Here is a 22,141-nt window from a genome sequence, read left to right as displayed (position 1 = left end):
ATTATAATATATCATCTATTTTAAAGTGAAGCAAATTGTCAACTGAGGTAAAAAATGTTAATCTACAGATTTTTCAGTTGTGAACGTGCAAAAAAATCGATCACAATAATTTAACTTTGATATCTTATCTGCAAACATTTTATGTTTCAAAAGATAGTTTTTCCAAGTGGTAATGATATGAAAATGGATCAATGTGACTTGAAAATAAATTTGCATTTAACGTATGGAAAGTATAAACTGACTACTAATTTATAAATAATAATAAAATCATAACTATGCCATATCCTTCGTTGAGTTTGTATAAAATTCTTAAAAAATAGTTTTCAATGTAATTATAAGTAATAGAATTAGTTTCGAATCTATTTCAAAGAGCTATAAATGAAAAGGCGTACATATCAGTTGTTAATTATTAAAAAATGTACTTAAGCCATGAAAAGTGCTTTTATAAAAAAGTGGAGGAACATTACTGATTTAATTAAATTGTTTTCAATTATTAGCTACCCCAATAATTTTATACGAAATCATTTTATCTTTATGTTTGCTGGATTAGTAATCATGAAAAAACACTTTTATCGAAGAATTATTTCGAAAAAATTAATTAGATATTTTATTAATTTAACAAGTTCGATTTAAAATAATTTAATGAATAGTGATAAGTGATTAAGTAACAATTATAATATTGAACTTTTAACAAGAATATTAAAAAGTTCTAGAGATTCATAAAAAGTAGTAATCATATGACTAGTTTCATTATTTTGTAATAAAGGTAAACATTAAAATTTTCACACAACTATTTTACAATTTTTTAGCACATTGCTTGGCGGCAATTTTCCAAAAAATGTATTACAGTTGTTATAGATCAAAATTATAAAAAAAAGTTGTAGGCAAGATTTCATAAGAGTTGAAGAAAAATTGACATTGTCAGTACAACTTCAATTTGGAAAAAAAAACTATGACGAGCGATTGTAGTAATGATTACAAATATGCTGGATCATTTATGTTTGTAGTAATTACGAAAATTCTTTGAAAAATGGAGCGGAAAAAAGTAGTTTTGCAACCATGTTTTACACTTTAGTATGGTTTGTAAAAATTTCAACACGATACCCCAGCAACGTGCTAATATTTCCCGGAAATTTTCGGACTATTGACAACCCTCGGTTAAACATAATTCCTCTTTCACTAATTCTTTAAAAGAATCTGCGAACAAAAATAATGGGTCGAAATAAAAGTTCAAAATCGATAGAGGGATGTTGGTTAGTTTTAACTTACCCTTTTTTTTTAATGCTGGTCAATGAAAAGAAAGCTATCAAAGGTCGTGTATCGGTTTCCTTTTTTTCTTTGTAAAAGTTGTTACAAAACTATTTTTTAATGGCCCAAAAATATTTTTATAAGCAATGAAAAATTTTGAGCCCATAGAAATATACCTTTCACTTCACAAAAAATCGAATAAAAAAGAATTTATTTTTACTTAATAAAAATTGGGGAGTACAATTTTTTTTAAAAAAGATTTCTTTTTATTGCTGAAACACGAGAAGTCATTAAATTTAGATTACAGAAGTAAAAAATTATAATAGGGATCCATTTCAGAAATCGAAATGCGATGAAGAATAAAGCGCAAAACTATTTTTAGTATTTCAAAATGCTGTTTATGTATTGAATGAAGAAGAAAACGAGAGAATAATTCTATCTCACTTTTTGTGTCATAAGCTAACACCTATTAGGACAGAATTACTTTTTTAAAATTATACACAAATATTTTATCAGCGTAGTTTCAAGTAGCTAAACTGTTTTTAAACTATTTTAAGTTAAACTATTTCTTTTATCATAAATTAGCTGCCTCCGACTGCCAAATGATCCGTAAAAATCAAATGCCAAAGGCGAATAAAAAGTGGTGATTCATAAAAATCTATTTAATCCGTTTTGTTCCGAATTTATAAATTGAAATGATACAAAAAGTGGTTTTATGGAAAAACTGGCATAATATATTATCGAAATGAATTGTTTTTCTACTGTTAAGGCTTTCAAAAAGTCTTTGATTGATATAAAAGTACTTGCTCTTTATAATTCTAGATCTAGTCAGAAATAACTAAATCATTGTGGTATCTGTGAATCTTTTAATTCACCCAGATAAATGAAAATCCTGAAAAAAAGTTTTCCACCACAATGAATGTTTTTGAAAAAAGGAACTGTCCTAAATATATGACGCTGGGCGTTAACCGGTTAAATAGAAAAATATTGGCAACATACTCTAGTATTTTGTCGTCAGTTCACTATTGAAAGTGATTGCATACCCAGGCATACCCTCCAACTTATGAAGATTTTGAAAATAATTCTTTCTAGTGGTAGCGAACCAAAGTAGAAATTTTTAAAGCAAATGGATCTCTCCTAAAACTTTTATCAGAACTTAAGAATCTAGCCATATGGCCTGCACTTTTATAAGTAATAGTGGACAAGTTGCGCTAAAATTAATTCTTTTTAAATATTAAGACATTAATTTTGCTACCGTCTGAAAAGAAGATTTCTGAAACTACGGAAATTTCGTAGCAGTTGGAGGGTATGCATGTGCGTACCTGCCAACTCTTCCCTAGAATGGATTTTCCAAGCGGTACTATAAAAAGTACCAAGAAAATAATTTTATTCAAAACTATATTTATATATTGACGAGGTGGAAGTTTGCTATCGTGAAGTCTATCATGCTTTTACATATTTGGTGTAAATGGATTATACATATTTGGTTTGGTTTATATGTAGTAGTGGTGAAACTCATTTATAATTATTATTACAGTGCAAAAAGTTTAATGTATTAACATAAATTTCACTACCACTTTAAATAGGAAGATAAAATCTTCCCAGGAAACCGAAGAATTGGAAACCGAAGAGGAATTGCCGGAAAGAGATGATTGTTTACAAATCATCCCTTAGAATTTCACAAACTATAACTTTCTGCATTTATTAAAAGAGACCACTATCTGCATTTATAGCCGCCCGTGGCAACCCTGATGAACTTAATGTGTATAATTCCTTCTGCAGTTCAGGAATGCCACATGCGATTAAAAATGTAAAGATGGGTGAAGATATTCATACTAGAGATAAGGAAGAATATAATTTAACCGTTACCTGTAGTCCGTCCATGGAATAGTTGAAAAAAGTGTAGCTTTCGAGTGTAGTGCAATTGTCTGACCTCGGTGGACGATAGAGAACAAAAAAGAAATGCAATCCGAACAGAGGCACTAACACCAGGGTGGCTCGAACAGCTTTTCTGCAGACAATACATCGTTACAATACATTACAATATGAATAAAACATTAGAAAGCACTTTTTTGTGTGGATACAATCACGTGAGTTGATGACGAGAAATCTTTTCATTATTTTGACTTCAGCTTTTTAAAATTTTTTAATAATAAAGTAAAAGTATAGATAGAACATGGAAAATAATAAAGATATTATTGAAAGGAGAAGGAGGAAAATTATTGAAGTAAAATATTTTTTGAAATATATTTAAAAAAAAACATATTAAAAATCCGGAAAACAAAATAATTAAAAGATCTTTTCCTTATTTGTTTTTCGGTTTTTTAATATACAGGGTGTTCCAAAATTATCTTTACATCACCTGGCTTGAAATTGATTACAGACTGGAAGAGCTTAGGGCCACCAATGGTGCGCATGTTGAAGTGTACTAAACAAAACTTTATTAGTTACAGTAATACATGCAAAAGACAGAATATAAATATCTTGTTTATTTTCGAAGTTATGAATTTTTGAAGTTATAAAGAGAATTTTGGAGCACCCTGTATATATATATATATATATATATATATATATATATATATATATATATATATATATATATATATATATATATATATATATATATATATATATATATATATATATATATATATATATATATATATATATATATATATATATATATATTCTTCTCTTTTCATTAATCTTTATTATTTTCCAAGCTTCCTCGATATTTCGAACTTATTTTATGAGTTCTATATACTGGCAGCTTATGCGCAGTAAATAAAACTTATTAATTTTTTAAATTTTCTTCGTTTTTCTTTTTTATCTTTTTCTTTCTTTATTGTGCTGTCTAGTTTCGTCTACCAAAATTGTTTAACCCTGAATTTATTCAACCCATTTTACGCCCAGACGGGATTTTCCTATCCAGCGGCATTTCACGACCCGCCTTGCCATTTAGCACCTTTTTTCTAAATTAAAAAAATTGATTCTTGGCAATTTTTTTATTTCAGCTAACAGATTTTAAAAGAGATAAAAGCTTGTATGATTATTGGGACCAAATACAGCCGCCCTTGCTTTCCAGTTAATATAAATAACCCCTTGCCAATTTTTGTAGGGATACTCCCAGAAAGGGGAAACGACCATAGGCGATCCCTGACTCCGAAGTATTCCACGCTTTATATTTATACTTAACTTTAACACAGATTGAGGATAGAGAATAAGTATAAACTTAATGTCTGCTTCTGAAAATTCTAGCGTACTGATTCTCTACCTACTGTTATCAATACATCGTCTCTACGATCTGGTACATACTGCTATTAATACAGTTGCACTACTACCTACTGATATTAATACAGTCGCTAAACTACCTACGATCTGTTACCCACTGCTATAAATACAGTCGTCCTACTACGTAGTGCTATTAATAGAGTCGCCCTACTGCCTACTATCTTCTACCTACTGCTATTAATAGAGTGGCCTTGCGATCTGATACCTACTGCTATTAATAGAGTCGCCCTACGATCTGCTACCTACTGCTATTAATAGAGTCGCCCTACGATCTGCTACCTACTGCTATTAAGACTGTCGCTCAAGGATCTGCTACCTATTGCTATTAAGACAGTCGCCCTACGATCTGCTATCTATTGCTATTAAGACAGTCGCCCTACGATCTGCTACCTATTGCTATTAAGACAGTCGCCCTACGATCTGCTACCTACTGCCATTAAGACAGTCGCCCTACGATCTGCTACCTACTGCCATTAAGACAGTCACCTTACGATCTGCTACCTACTGCTATTAAGACAGTCGCCCTACGATCTGTTACCTACTGTTATTAATATAGTCGCTCTACGATCCGCTACCTACTGCTATTAATAAAGTCGCTCTACTACCTACGATACCAAATACATACTCAGATCAAGTTTAAGGAGAGGCTGTAGAGGGATTGTTAGTCTGTTTGTGATTGCAATAGTGTCGATTGCATTTACGTGTAAGTTCATTAAACCATCTGAGGTTAAAAGCTTGTGTGTGTGCACTGTTATTTGAGCTGTAATTAAGTGCTAGAAATATCTCTATTTTCTGGAAGATTCTGGTAATAAATATTTGAAAACTTAAGGGAGTGTTTTATTTATTTCTAATTGAAACGAACCGCCTACTTAGTAGAGAAACAGCTCTTATTATAAGAGAAATAAATGGTGAATGTGCACAGTTAAAAGTTCATAAGTTGCTTTGAAATTAAAATTTAACCAATTCAGTGTTAGAAAAATCTAAGACTAACATTATTGAATGCCATTTTCTATAGAATATGACCAGACTAAGGAAATTTTTTCTCGCGACGCTTTTGCACTAGTTTGGGTGATCGAGCATAGCTTATTCGTAACGCTGTATTGGTTGAAAACATTTTAGTAAATACATATGAAAGATACTCAAGTACACTAGTAGCCTATAACTTACCTAAATTGACTAGGTTCATTAGTGTGCGTAGCTCGAAGTTTCGTCACAAGGACACGAATAATATTACACAAAAATGCGAAATTGAGCTAAAAATGAAAACAATTTAAATAAGTCAATAACATTAGATAATATTGGAATAGATACATTTTCATATCAGCCATTTCCTTCGGATTTTGTGGATGAATTTATTTTTATACTTAAAGTGGTAGCAAAACTTATGCTGTTCTGTTTCATACGCTCAAACTTCACTGGAATTTCCGCTGTTTTTGAAAGAAAATTTCCCAGTGTAAAAAATGGTTAACTATTACTTCAATAAGTTAGAATGAAAGGATTTTCATTCACAAATGTACCGAAATAATTTAAACAGATATATAAGAGCTTAAAATATTTTATATTATGAATATATTATTCATTAATGTTTTTTCTCAAATGCAAAAATGACAACTTGCTCCGCTTTGTAATAAAACATTTTCTAGTGGTTACGAAATTTAAGCTTTTTACTGTAAAGTATTTCTCATTTTAAGTAATTTTTTAACCGCTCCATATAAAAAATTCAAAGAAAAGAATGACTGGTTCTGATGACAGATGTCAACTGCCCCTTGACAGCTACCACATAGTCTGCTGATCTCAGAGAACTTATACAATTATAAATAATACACGATAGATGGGATAGGGGCTGCTGCGTGGCCCAGTTCATAAAACAAGATCAGAATAGATCAGATGTCAACTGTCTCTCTTTCTGCAGAAATTTTAACAAATTGGTAGCGAACTAAATACTAAAACTTGTTGACTTAAAATATTTACGCCCTCTACAAAGCAGTCACCACGAAATAACTGCAATAAAATTGTATTTCATATGAGACTTTGAATTTTCGAAATGTATTGGTGAAAAAAATTACATAAAACGAAAAATAATAAACTAAAAATAACTTAAATTTCGTTACCATTAGAAAAGCGGAGCAAGTTGGTATCTCTGATGTTTTATTGCAGTTGGTGAAACTTATAAAAAGTGGGTCTTATTGCACAATTTTTACTATTTAATTCGCTACCAATTTATTAAAACTTTTGCAGAAAGCGGAGCGTCCCTGCATATGCTTTTTTTAAAAACAAGGCTGTATGTTTTAAAAATTTCTGATTTAAATCTCTACCACTAAGAAATATATTTTCTCAAAACTCAACAATTGGAGGGTCTTGTATTTGTAAATTAAATTTAGAACGATTTTAACCACCATTACGCAGAAGGATAAATTAACAGAGACTAAAACTATACCTATGCAAGCTTATACACATATATGAGGTTAATGTGCTTCAATTACTCTTGACTGGTGAACAAAATTCTTTTAGTTTCTAAGGAGAATCTCTCAACTTGCTCCACTTTGTAAAAAAACGTTTTCTAGTGGTTACGAAATTTAAGCTATTTAAAGTTTAGCATCTCTCATTTTAAGTAATTTTTTCATCACTCCATATAAAAAAGAACCGCATGACAGGGATGCCAACTGCTCCGCTTTTCACTAAAGTTTTAATAAATTAAATAAGGATAATTGCGCCCACTCTTGAAAAAAATAACTACGAGGTAAATACAAGAATTCCAACTTGCCCCGCTTTGTGAAAGAATACTTTCTAGTGGTAACGAAATTTAAGTAATTTTTAGTTTAGTATTTTTTTATCCTAAGTTACTTTTCCACCACTGCATGTCAAAAATTCCAAGTGTCATAAGAAATAAAACTTTATTGCAGATTTCTCTTGGTGACATTTTTAAAATGTAAGCATAACGTCGCAGTTGGCTTATTAGGATGTAAAGTTACATTTCATTTCATACTTCGAATTTTTGCTATGTAGTGGTGATGAAATTACTTAAAACGGAAAATACAAAACTGAAAATAATTTAAATTACGTTACCACTAGAAGATATTTTTTTACTAAGCGGAGAAGGTTGACATTTTTGCCGTAGTATATATAGTTGCTGAATTACGGATACATAAGCTGTAACAGCCACCCCATAGACTGCTGAACTCAAACTGTCGTTTATTTTAACTTTTTATTCCATTTCATGACGTATGGGATAGGGGCCTTCTGCGCGGCCCAGGTGCCCAATTTTTTATAAATAAAGAACGAAGAAAGAAAGGATACATAAAATTGTGTAATATTTACAAACACAAACTTGCCAACATTTTCTTCTTACAAAGTGATTTTCTTAAAAAATAGTGACAAGAAATATAAATTATAATTGCAGGCATAAGTAAATATTTTGATTTGATTTAGCCAAACGTAACGTAAAGTTATCATGCATTTCTATATTTGTTTATATCTTATGTGTCGAAATCCTTTAAAATTTTATACATAAATTCAAGATATAAAAGACAAATTTTATGTTTTACTATCACTTAAAATATTTCCACTACTACTACTTTATATAACCACTTTTATGTTTTAATACCATTTACTGATGAAAATGAAATGTTACAAATATTATTAAAAGTGTAGCTTTAGTGGTTTGAATACGTTTGCCGTTTTCTGCTATTTCTGCTTAAAATTCCAAGTAGTGGAAGCATTGTAGCTTGCTTTGAAAATTATAATCAAAAACTATTTTAATTATTTAAAGGCTTTATATATTATATATTTTATTAAAATTATTCAAGCGAGCCGTAGTCAAAATCATTATATCTAATCTTGTTAAGAATAAAGAAAAATTAAAATGCACATTTTATTATTACTTTAAATATTTTTTTTCTTCCAATGCCCACCTTTGTTAACATCCATCAATTCAGGCATTTACAGGGCGATTTTGTTGGCCTCTCTTTCAGGGGCACCCTATTAGGTGGGCCAACGTCGTTCCCACACTGAGGACAGATAGTACAGAGCATCCATGCCTTGCCCGGGATTCGAACCCAGAACCTTTCTGATGCAAGGGCAGTTACCTGACCCCTACACAGTCTGCTCGGCTTACTTTTAATATTAAAAGGAAAATATTCCACGAAAGTAACGAATATTTAGTAACATTAATTCAATCGTGTGTTAATGCTTTTACGAAACAAAAAAAACTGATTTTTTTTAAATTATCACTTAATTAACACTTCAGAAAATTCTTTTTCAAAAGAGCAAAGGTTGTCAGGTTTTTGATTTTAATTAGAGGATAAACGAGGTAAAAAAATTCCACACTAAAGTTAATAAAATGAAGTGAAATATAATCTCATTAATATACGCAGCCGTATCCTTCATTTTAAACTAAATTTCTGTATTTTCAGAAAATATGTTTTCTTAGTAGCAGAGGTAATGCATTAATAATTTAATAAATTAGAATAAAAACAATTTTGTCCAACACTACATATAAATATTTTGAAACTCATTTATAAAGGTCCGATATGCAACAACATAACCGATAATAATTTATACAGACATATAAATGAATAAGATGAAACAAACGTTATTCAAAAATATTAATAAGTTACCGAATAAAAAAGGAAGATGCGTGCGCGCAATTCTCCGTAATTTAAAATGAAGTACGTAAAATCCCTTTTCTGTCAAGATGAATCATGAGAGTTAATATTAAAATAATTCAGCAACAACAAGTTCTCTTTTTGAACAAAAAAATATAATAACTCTGCCATAAAATGGGTTCTTGGAACCTTATGCTTTTCTAAACTTAAATATAATGGAATTATGCGTGCTTACTACAGCTATTCCTTCAGTTAAAAATAAAAATCCGCATTTTAAATCGACGCTTTTCGCTAACAAGATAAAGACAAAATTAGGCAATAAAAGCTTTTCCGTTTATTTAATAATTTTATAAATCGATTAATAATTCAAGGAAATACATGAAGGCCTGATAACCAGATTATAATGTTTTCAAAACCTAACGATATTTTTCTGAAAAAACAAACAAACTCCCCCCTCATTGTTATTTCATTAATACTACTTTGAAAGTTAAAATAACTTTGTTGGCAAATCACTCACGGAAAAAAGTAGCACGATCTATTTTGTCCCAATAGATTCTCTACTAATACGAATTCGGAAACCCTTTCAAAAATGTAAAGACTGGCCATTCAATTAATGTATTCTCATAATTTATTGAGACGAAAACTAGACATTAGTGTACACACCAGAATAAATTTATGTCACGAATATTTTTATATCGATCTGAAATCAGCAAATTGCGATTATTTGAAGATTAAAGTAATTTGGCTCTAGGAAACACACCTAGTTTGAACAGAAAGTCTCAGCCATTTTTTATCTTCATAAAGGTACTTAACGCACCGCCACAGAAAGGTACTTTTCCGTTCCATTGGCTGGAAATGAGTTAAAACGAGGCCGCCTTTGAATAAGAAATGAAATTACGGAATCAACTTTTTTTCCCTTTTGAACACAATTCTTTGATCGTTCGTAAATGCGGTAAGTTCAAATGTTTTAAATGGATTTCAGAAAAAGACTACGAATTTTTTGTCCAAGAAGGATATGAAAAATGTAGGATTTTTTTTCTTTATTTTACATACTAAATATTGAAAAACGGTAATGATGTAAGCAACACATTAACTGCACGGAAGAGAACTTTATTTTGTATTATGTCCTTGTAATTAGGACATTTTTTTTACTTCCATGTGAAGTATAGGTACATATGCAGAGTTCTTTTAAGTGGGATACTAGTGAGAAAAAAAATCAACTTTCTTAAACCGAGATAAAATTTATGAACTTATGCATTTTGTGACAACTTCATAAAAAGAAAATATCTCGCAAAAATCTGAATATTTATCAGCTATGCAATTTTTCCAGAGACAAAAACCTGAAATTTTCGGAAAGAAAAAACATGTTTATTGAGAGAAAGAATGAGTGTCTTGCTTCGTTAATTGTCAGCTCTTATTTAATATGGTAAATTAAAATTAATCTGTCGAACTATCATCGCATCTCAATTTACTTGTGTCCAGTATCTTTTTATAAAACGGTTATTCCTTTTCACGAAAAAGAAAAGTGTTAGCTCTCTGTCTACTATAATATCTAAATATTTATGTTTGGTTTGGATGTCAAGTAAAATTGCAAAGACTCTAATTGCTCCGGATTCGGCAAAATCTTTATAAAAAAAACCGTTGTTAACAGTTTGCCCAATTTTAGGTTTACGACTCTAGCTATGTTTAACTCCATAGCCTTGTCATTTTAAACAAACTCCAGAAGACAAGGGAACTCTTGTATCAAGAATTGGGAGAAATTTTGCCACAGTGGAGGACTTCTTGATGGAACTAATACGCATTTGTGTTACATGCGCATTTGTGTAAACACGAAAACCTCGCATGGTTAGTCTGACGGCATAGGACTCTAACCCATGATACGTGTGCCACTGAGGATATTTTACATCAGAACTGTGGTTGGCATTTCAAGAATTTAAGCAACAATATTTAGATCTAAAACAGAGATGCCAACGTAATCCGTTTTGTAAAAATAATTTCCTAGTAGTTAAAAAATTTAAATTATTTATAGTTAAGTATTTTTCATTTTAGCTAATTTTTCATTTTAATTAAACTTCGTAACCAGGGCTGCTGACTTTCAACCCCTTTTAAAAATTTATTCTACTGGTAGCTATGTTCATGTTTGAATACATTATTTACTATTCATTTAAATTTGTTTTCCTCACCAATATACTTAAATGATTTAAAAGTTCATATGCACTTTGATGGTGGGGCTTTTAAAATATTGGCAAAATTACCTAAAATTCTGAAAGCTTTGGTTTTTGTATGTCTAACACTCTATAAATTTTTTTACAATAACTGCATACCTGCCAACTTTCGCTCTTTCCGAAAAGGGATTTTCAGAGTGGTTGTAAAACAATAAACGAAAAACAATTTGACTCAAAAATATATTTATATTTTGATTCTGTAGAAATTCGCTTGTGCAGGAATAATTATGCTTATATATATTTATTGTAATTATTTATATGTAGTGGTGGTCAAACTCATTTATAATTATCATTATAATTCAAATAGTTAATTGGAATAACATGAGTATTGCTACCACTTCAAATATGAAAATAAAATCTTTCGGAAAATCCGGAAGAGTTGGCAGGTATGTAACTGTAGTAGTTGGCTGGTATGTAAATAAACAATTTTTACGAAGTTGAAGTTATTAATAACTTCAACATAATTACAAAATTTAATAATATAACGTAAGTTCAACAAAGTTCTATATGAGACTCTAAATTGTTGAATCGTAGCGGTGGAAAAAAATAACTCGGAAATAAAACTGGGAGAAAACTAGGAGTTAAATATGTATTTTGTGTATACGTGGTGTTTTTTTAAGACCGCCTTTCATGTGCATTTTGAAATTATAAAATCTAAATTTAAAAACACATAATTGAGTAAATACACAATTTTTTTTGTATCTATTGTAAGAATTCATTCGAAATTTATACAAATATTTATTTTGTGTAAAAATGGTGTTCTCGAAGGACCATCCTTTAGCATACTCTCTAACTGCTATGGAGTTTCCTTAGCTTAAGAATTTTATTTTATTTTAGTGGTACCAAACGCAGTCTATAAATATGTTAATAAATAAGAATTAAAAGTATATCGCACCACTGCAAAAAAATAATTCAAACAGATATATATGCTGTTAATAAGACAAATGGTAATATTGAGAGTCATTAATAGTCATATTAAAATGTTAATTAGCTTCCGGTTGGCACCTGTGCTAGTCAGGGCTGAAAGACCATATAAGTAGAAAAGAGTAAAAACTGGTAACAAATAAATTTCCTTTTTATTACCACGTTTATATAAACTTGCCTTCGTGTATGTCTGTCCGGGTGAAATTTTGTAATCGATTTTAAACTAACTTCCCGACTAGCTACAAACTTCAAATTTGGCACATAGTTCAGAATTGGATGACAATGCATAAAAATGAAGAGAAAAAAGACATACAAAGTAAAATAAAATTAAAATTTAAAGAAAAAATATTTTCGAGATTGTCTTTTGTTGTCGATTCCATTATTTCAAATTAGTATTACATGCCAGGTGAAAAGATTTTTATTGTCGGAGAATTTTTATTGGCTGAAAAATAACGTGGTAGGATCCAGTTTTTCCTCATTCATTTCCGGTTTGTTTTGGTTCTCATCAGCATAAAACTAATGAAAGTCGTAAAGGTAATGTTTTTCTATAAAGATTTTTGTATCCCTAATTTAAAATGAAAGTTCTATTATTTTAGTAGTGGTCTTGTAGTAGTCTCGACTACTCTTGACTAAGAAAAATAATCTAAATAAAAAAATATATTTTTAAAAACCACGTTTTTTGTAGTGAAGAATAATAATTGAAAAGTAATAATTTTTGAAAAATATAAAATAAAAATTAAAAATTAAAGAAATTATAATTTAAAATTAAAAAAATTCAGAATAAAAAATTATATTTTTAAAAACCACGTTTTTGTAGTGGAGAATAATAATTAAAAAAAATTGAAAAACGAAAAACGTGGGGCTCATGAAATACATAACAGTACACATACACATACATATACACATTTTCTTACTCATACACATGCACAGCCACATATACATCCACATACATATGCATATACACAAACATATTCCACATCCACATTCAGATACAATTACAGATATACATACACATATTCTCATGAGCACACATACACACACTAATATAACATTACTGTTATGTATTTCATGCGTCCCACGTTTCTCGTTTTTCAAAATTTTTTTTAATTATTATTCTGCACTACAAAAACGTGGTTTTTAAAAATATCATTTTTTATTTTGAATTTTTTAGATTTTTTTCCCAGAATAATAAAAATCCATAACTACCAATTGTTTTTACGGATGCAATTTTTATATTGAATTGCTTCTTCGCCGTGAAAAGTCTCCTTACAGTGAATTGTTATTGTTGAGAATAGATTAACTCCTCCCGAATATTATCTAATATTGAAATAGTTCTTCTAGCAGTATTTTTTCTTATCCGTCCCTCTTTCAGGCCTGGTGCTAATATGTGTCGAGAACGTTACAAGAGGATAAACAGCCAGTGAACTACTTTTTTAAGAAAATTAACCCTTTACAGTTTGTTCTCCCCTCTACCGGGACACGCATAGAAATATAAACTTTTTATACCTTTATATTAAGTAACCAAATTATATAATACTAGGAGGCTTCGCCCCCTGCTCGCTGGCGCTCACCAACCCCCGGAACTGCTTTCACAGTTCATTTCGGATTACTTCGCAATCCAATGCTCGCTTTGCTCGCTCATTGGATACGCTCTTAACGTCTAGTTTTTGTATACTTTTTTGAATACTGAAGTTCCGAAAACTTTTCACTGTAGAAAATTCTAAACCTGTACATTTCAATATTAATTTAAAATCGCAAACAGTTCACATATTTTTCTTAATCACACTATTCTAAATTTCAGTTGTTGAGAAAAGTAACTTTTGTAAGTTTTGTTTTAAAGTCTTTCCCATCAGAGGGCTAAAGCCATGTGTTGTAAAACAATATGAAATAGTAGTCTGCCACTGAACGCCGGATGTAAAGCATCAACTTTGATGAAGATAATTTCGTATTTTTAATTCTCTGAAGGGCGCCACCTTAATAATATGGAATTTGTAAAATAAATGTATATATTTTTGATTGTTGATGAAGCCCATCATTTTGTGTTTCATCAGTGTTCAGAAGCAGAACAATTATAAGTTTTTTATTTTATCACAAAAAAATAAAATGTATAAAAAAAAACAAAAAAAAGAGTAAGAAAATGAGTATAGTCATAGAAAAAGTTAAAATTATTATATAGTATTTGCCAGTTAAAATAAAACTTTTTGTTTAAGTCATTGCTAGCAATTCAAATTTCTCCGAGGCAATTCTAAAGTATAAATTAAGGTAGTATTGCTAAGTTGAAACACAATATTTTTAGTTTTGATGTCAACAATACAATTCAATTTTTCACAAAAACGATTGTTTCCATTGTTAAATTCAATGTCAACTATTCAAATTCTTCTGAGGCAACTCTTAACCTCCAAATATTAATTTTTTTATGTACACATTTCTAAATGTCAGTATTCAACCACGAAACAGTAGTAAAGTCCTCAAATTTAGCATGAAGTTGTAAAATGTAATGAAAGAGGGTCATAGCAATAATGAAAGAAGTAAAGTTGGTACTGTAAAATTAAAACAATATTTTTAATCAATGAGCCAAGTTCTTCAAGAAGCAGTTGTAGAAGTAGGTTTTTTATTTAAAACTTTTTATAGAATTTCTTTAAGAACACAATTGTTAATTTGGGCATTTGGTGATACAACACTTTTAGAATTGAAGGATTTGTTACGTCAAGCGCTCAGGTATCATAATTTTGATCTAGTTGCGCTACTATGTCATTTTGATTTATGTTGCTGAGCTAACTTTCAAAAAATTCTATGGCTGGCAACAGCATTTTTATTTTTTAAGTTGTTTATTTCTATTTCTTTCAGAATTCGTTATTTTTTTAGCGAAATGTTTTTTAACCTAACAGAATCCTTTGCCGACTGTTTTCTCTATGAATGAAGAAAATAAAGTAAATATTTAACTGTTGTGAAAAGAATTTTATTTAGTTGTGCAAAGTACTTCAGTCAAAATTTGGGAGCCACGTAAGAGAATTATATACATTAGATCAGAAACACATCATTAAAAGGCAGAATGCTTTGGTGTTTTCAAAACAAAGCAAACGTTGCCACCAGCGGAAAAGAAATACAGCCAAAATTTGGGAGCCAAGTAAGAGAATTATATATAATAGATGATTGTTACTTATTATATAAAAAAAATATTACACGATAAACAATTTATTGCTAACATTCTTAAAATCTAATTATTGTAATTTTTATCATGCTTTTGTTATAACATTTTATTTTTTTATACGTCAAATATTCATCTTACAATATCTATAATTATTAATTTTCATAAAAAACAAGCTATACTTACGACTAGACTAAGCAAATTCGGACTATTAGTTACCCATTCATATGGATTCACAGGAATGGCCCAACATCTGCAACAAAAGTTATACATTTAAAACTTGAATGTCTATTACACTTGTCTTAATATGAGCATGCGAACAAATTTCGATACTTTTCTGAAAAAGAGAATGATCACAACATAGAATATTTTGTCAGTACTTATAGTTTCTCGATGTTTTTTTTTTTTAAATAGTGAATAATTTTGGAGAGTTTCATTTAGTCGAGAAGTTCAGTTTATTTTATGCGAAATGAATTTTTAATACGGAAATGGAAACTGCATGAAAAAAGAATTTTTAAGACTTCAACTGTAACAAAAAATAATCAGTTTTCGGCTTTTTTCTTTTTTGCATGTAAATTGATTTTTTGACTACATAATAAGGTTTCTCATTTCTGGCAAATTAAAAAAGGACTAGGAGGCTCCGCCCCCTGCTCGCTAACGCTCGCCAACCCCCGAGAATTGCTACGCAATCCTATGTGGTCCACGCCGTGAACCATGGCTCGCTGCGCTCGCCCGCCAATGAACACAATGTTCTAGCACAAAGACATAATATATTATCATCAAAGACATAGTATTTTATCATCAAAGACATAGTATTTTATCATCAAAGACATAGTATTGTACTTATGTAGATGAATTCTACCAATGTTCTTATTGGCTTTTAAAAAAGTATATTAGCTATTTAGATTGTACATGGTGAAAAAATCAAAACATTAGCTAAATAAGAAATATATTAGCAAAATAAATTATCAAATATTGCTTCACTAATATTCTGCATTTTAAAGCGTGAAAATTCAATGCATAAATAAACGCGAAATATAAAAAAATTTAATGCATTCAATACAAACACTTAAACGTTTTTTAGACGTTAAGGTAGCTCCCAGTAGAAAAATATCAATTCAACAGCGGCCTTTTAAAGCATTCTCACTTCAATTAATTAATTAATTCCTAATTGAGTTTAAATTAAATATTGTCATGTTTTTAGTGCATGAATCTGAATTGAACAACCTGATAATGCTCACTCGGGTTATTGTTATCTGGTTGCTCACTACGTGCTCTTGCGCGCCAAAACCTAACAATTAAAAATGAAAACTGTTGCCAGCGCGAGAAAAGTAATATCATCGGTAGTAGTTTTGCTACCACTTTTTAAACTTTTGCATGGATCGCATAAAATTCAATTATTATATTTATGTGTGTATCCTTTCATAATTTCATTAAAAACATTGATTTAAATAAACAGTGATTTTTTGAAAATTAATTTTCTCCCGAAAACAAGATAGAAAGAAATGATTTTCCACAACCTATTGTTTTTTATTTCAATATTGATATATAGACTTTCCGCCCTTCTTCGTCAGGCTTTCCAACTACTACGCTTTTTGTAGAATATTTTATAGAGTGATAGGAAATTTAAAGACTAAAGCTTTCCGAATTTTTGTTGATTTTGCCAACATTTTAAAAGCAGGACTGCCAACTTTCTACACTTTTTGTAAACATTTATTCTAGTGGTAGCTAAGTTTATGTTTTAATGTATTTTTTTACTATTCATTTGAACTTATTTTCAAGACCACTACATATCAATGATTTAAAAGTTCCGAAGCAATGACACTTTGTTCTTGGTGAGGCTTTTAAAATGTTGCTAAAGGTAGGGGAGAGTGGGGTCAATTGTAACATTTTTTACTTAACTATTTTTAACTAACAAAAAATCCAATTTATTATTAGTATTAATTGACAGACGAGTAAAGTAGACTATCCTCTACTAGAAAAAAAAATAAATACCTAATTTTAAATGTTATTATATTAGTTATAAACAATTTTTGACAGTCGAGCACTTGTTACAATTGTCCCCACTTACGGGGTCAATTGTAACAGTTCATAAATTCAACTAAAACATAGTTAATTATGCATAGTATCATAGTTGTGATATATTTCTTTATTGATCGAAATAGTAGTGATATTTTAGGAGTAAAAATAATAATGAGCAGAGACCTAAAGGGTTAAGCTTTTAACTTTAAGGAGTTAAAAATTTTAATTTATGCTGTGAAAGGTGACAAATAAAATAATGCACATGCAACATAATATAAATGATATAGGAAACTATTGGTGGTTCTTAAAGAGTTAAGTAATGGTTTGTAAACATAAGATTATTTATTTTCAGCTGTTACAATCGTCCCTTTACTTATTGTTACAATTGTCCCCAAGACGCCATTTCAGCTTCATTTGTTAAAAACAATGCTAGTTACTTAGCAAAACTAATCTTTTTTTTATTGAAATGTTAATTAAAGTGTCCACTTACATATTCGTTACTAATTTTTATTTGTTTAAACAAAATTACTTTGTTACAATATAATATTCTAATACCAAAAAAAGTACTTGCGTGGCGTGAAAATATCTTTTGCGATGTAACGCTTTCAAAAGTACATAAAAATGGTTGCCATCAGGGCTGTACATGTAGATTTATTAAATACACCTAGTGCGCCACCTAGGAACCAAATCTAGAACCCGACACTCGAAATTTTTGCTCTGTTACAATCGTACCCTGTTACAATTGACCCAACTCTCCCCTACTAAAAACTATGAAAGTTTTCGCTTGAAAAAACTTCGCAAAACTATGAAAGTTTTAAATGTCTACCACTTTATTAAATAGATTGCTAAAAGCGTGGTAGTTTACAGGACTGTAAATGCTTCACCTCGAAAAGCTGGAAAATACAGTGTTTCATATAAACTTTTAATCATTCATATGCAGTGGTATGGAAAATAAGTTTATCTGAATAGAAAATAATAAATTAAAACATTAACTTAGCTACCACTAGATTTTTTTTTACAAAAAGCGAAGAAAGTTGGCAGCCCAACTTCGTGAGCCTCTCAACTTTGAAAAAAAAAACTTATTAGAGATCTCTTGTTGTATAATAAAATATTTAATTACTATTTTCCCTCCAATCCATTAACATGGCTAAACTAATGCTTAGGTTTTACTGTTTTCGAGATTTCAAGAGATCCGTATCTGCTGTCAGACTTTTCAAGAGAATTTTGCTTTCATGGAGAATAGATCTGCCTGCATTATCGCATTGAACGAGATTTATGAATCGTTATAAAAATTTCAATAAATGACAGACGTGCCAGCGAGACGGAAAAGAGGAAAGACTGGTAGTAAAACCTATTCAGTTATTCCTTTTTCAAATTATTCAACAATATCTATTTTATCTTGGAAAAGAAGCAGTTTTATATATATGCCAAAATTATAAAAGATATCTTGATACTTATTTTTTTCGAAAAAAATGCTGGAATGAAATGTCTTACATACCAGTTTTTTTTCTCTTTTCCGTCTTGCTATATAAGGGCTTTCAGCCATGATAAATGATTTTAAAAGTAATATAAATTGATTCGGTTGTCTTATTTTTTACTCGCTCGTGCACTCTACAGCATCTTTTTTGATTTGAAATTTTTAAATTAGGACTGTTATTCTCATTAATTAACAAAGCTGATTAAGCTAATTAAAAGTGTAGCAATCTATTATTGTATATGTTACCGTGAATAACGGAAATCAAGAGTCTGTTGACTTTAACCGGTGAATATAAACAATCGCTTTGGTGAATGTCCGAAATATTTGATATTAATTGATTCGTTGATATTATTATTATACTAGCCGCCAAAGGCTGCCAGCTGTCCTCCACGCTAAAGGTTTTCACAAATAAAGTTTTTTAAAACATAGCAGGAAATCTGAAGATTAGTGGACAATTAAAGTCTTCATATCCAGTTCTGCTGCAGATGTGTTATAGCTCTTGAGGATGTTTGAAGATGTAACTTTGCTATGGTAACCGAAGGCCTATGGTAACCTAACCTATAATATAACTATCAGGTGGAGAAATATTTTTTTTTTAAAAGGCCTCAGAAATTGTAAAAGCATACAAAAGTTGCTTTCGAAATCATCATTGGCCAATAGCTGAAAACCTCTTCTAATCTTATTTGACGTTTCTCTGATACTTCTTGGGCTCTAGAATTGCTTGTCGAAATTCGGTCATGTTCCATCCTTCTTTGACGTTCCACAGACGTTTCTTGGGCCCTTCTTCTTCTTTGAGAATCTCTTAATATCTTTTTCTTTGACAAAATACAAAGTTTTTTGGAAGGCGGTTCTGCCATGTCAGTAATCGGGTTTTTAAGAAGTCAACGAATACTTTAGAACAACAGTTACTATGAAAGCAAATCATGAAACTTCAATATTAAAATCTAAGTGCTTACCTGCAAACTGAAACTTTCTGAAAATAACTAATTACATTTAATAAAAACTGTTAAAATAAAGAATGGAAAAACCAAAGAGATCCAAGGTAAGTGTGATCGTTCCTTCAAAAACAATTAAATTCCTATTTTATATATTATATAGCTACAACGCTTAAGAAAAAAAAACTAAAATGCTAAATACATGAAAAGAACACAAAAAGGAATTAATTTTTTATGGTATCAATTTCTATTTCTATATCGCTACAAAAATTATCGTCTTCGCTTAAGAAAAAAAAATAGAGTGTGGAAAGAAGAAGAAAAACTTATTATAACAATTAGGAACAGCGACAAATATATCAAAGCGAAGCGTTCTATTTACGCATCGAATATGCTGCCACATTTTTAACACAAAAGTTAATTTTATCTCCACTTTGATAAATGTAAACTAATAAATTATTAATTCCTTCGTATATTATTGATTTAAGTTGTCGAAAATTAATATTTCAATTGTAAGGTTCGCATTAGCATACATTTGTAAGAGTGGAGAAAAGTATATGCATTTTTTAATAGTTTTTTGAATATGGCTCTTTGAAGACGAAAAAGCATAGATTTTCTTACAAAATTACTGATAACTAAAAAACTAATCCAAATTTTTGAAAAAGAAAAAAAATACTTCTTCATTATGTCAAAACACAATTATGTGCCGAGTTTCGTGCCTGGGCGAGGCTTCTGGGGCGATAGATTGTGATCACAGACACACACACAGCCGCGTTTATTATTATGTATAGATTATTCAAATAAATGACTGAAAAATATTCTGTAGCAACAAAAAATGTGTTATTCTTCATTACTCTTCGTCTTGCGAACAAAACAAAAAAATTAGTAATCTTTAGCTGATGAGCAATCCTCAACATCAGATATGGAAACTCTTCCCGACTCTCAGATAATTTTTCCCGAATTTCTGTTATTTCGCTTTTTAAACCTGTCTAACCTGCCATTCGAGCACATAAAAGTAATCTCATAAAATCGCTTAGCAAATTCATCGACATTTGTCCAGATACAGGAAGATTGCGGCTTCTTCGATTGGTGAACCTTCAATAATGCTTCTTCAACATCCTTGTGATCTGCTTTTCACAACTTTTTCTGCCATCTAAATTTTCTTCGTGAACAGAAATTATTAATTGCCTATTTTTTCATATGTTACAAACTGCAGATTTGGATAATTTCCTGCAAATATCAGCTTGATTGCATCCATTTTAAATTTTTCTGATTATGCCCATTTTATCATCAATGGAGAACGTTTTACGCTTACTGCTCGCCATAGTCAAATTTGAAACACTTGTTTGCAGGATTTTTTTTTAACTGAACTGAGAGCAAAAAGGAGTTGAAATGAGGTCCTTATCGACACATATTAGTGTCCAACCCTTTGACCAATAATGAATAATTACTCATTCCCTCTGACAGAAAATGCATATTGATCCCACTGACACCTTACAGGTGCATCGTCTGCCTGGGTTGGAAACATCTGCTTGGTTTATTTACTGCTTGGTACTGTTTGTTACTGCTTGTTTGTCTGCTTGGCTTGGCTTGAAAGTGAGATAAAAAAATGCTTATCGCTACATTCCCCTCTACGGATGGTTTTGAAAATCGGTATATGTATTTATTTTGAAGCAGAAATTTCAAAATTATTACAAATTTTTAAAAAAAAAAATCAGTCGATGACAGAAAAAAGTTCATTACATCCAACTTCCTCACTTTTTTGGTTCACTATATCCACAAAAAATAACATTATCCGTGTATAGCAAGGCACGGGACCGAGCATTTCGTTCACTATATCCGGGAGTTCACTATAAACCGTTTTCACTATAGCGGGGTTTGACTGTAATATAAAATGTCTCATAAGAGCCTTTATATATATTACATGATAGGCTTAAAACAGATTTCTCTTATTAATTTTAAAACGTAGAAAGTCATTCTTTCACAAAGAGTCATTAATATTCAAGATTTCATTAATATTCCATTAACACTCATAAGAGCAATTAATATTCAAGAGTATAAACTTTTCACCAGGTGACACAGTCATGTATGAAGAGTTTAAATATCCTAACACTAGAAAACTCTCCCCAACTTTTAGTGGTCCTTATAACATCATTCAAAAAGTCTGATGTGAATTAGGAAACAGTTAAAAAGAATAGCTATAGTAAAAAAACAGAAATTGTTCACCTTTCTAAATTAAGAAAATATTATGCACCAGAAAAATTAAAGCT

At 30.2% G+C, this 22,141-nt stretch overlaps 1 protein-coding gene across 2 annotated transcripts in view; it reads right to left on the bottom strand.

Moving 5' to 3' along the window:
- The window catches only part of LOC122270104 (calcitonin gene-related peptide type 1 receptor-like), a 264,250-nt gene that overhangs the window by 13,292 nt on the left and 228,817 nt on the right, over positions 1–22,141 (bottom strand). For both annotated transcript variants that reach the window (XM_087160598.1, XM_087160597.1), the window contains exons 10-12: positions 15,627–15,693; positions 5,707–5,792; positions 3,118–3,259 (exon numbers count right to left, since the gene is read on the bottom strand). In XM_087160598.1, the coding sequence (XP_087016724.1) occupies positions 3,118–3,259; positions 5,707–5,792; positions 15,627–15,693 (295 nt within the window). The remainder of the gene's footprint in view (positions 1–3,117; positions 3,260–5,706; positions 5,793–15,626; positions 15,694–22,141) is intronic.

This window comes from Parasteatoda tepidariorum, chromosome 4 (genome assembly GCF_982258835.1).
Source record: "Parasteatoda tepidariorum strain Cologne lab strain chromosome 4, Ptep-v5.0, whole genome shotgun sequence".
Lineage (NCBI taxonomy): Eukaryota > Metazoa > Arthropoda > Arachnida > Araneae > Theridiidae > Parasteatoda > Parasteatoda tepidariorum.
The sequence above is the reverse complement of the archived record's forward strand: the minus strand, read 5'-3'. Positions and strand labels throughout refer to the sequence as shown.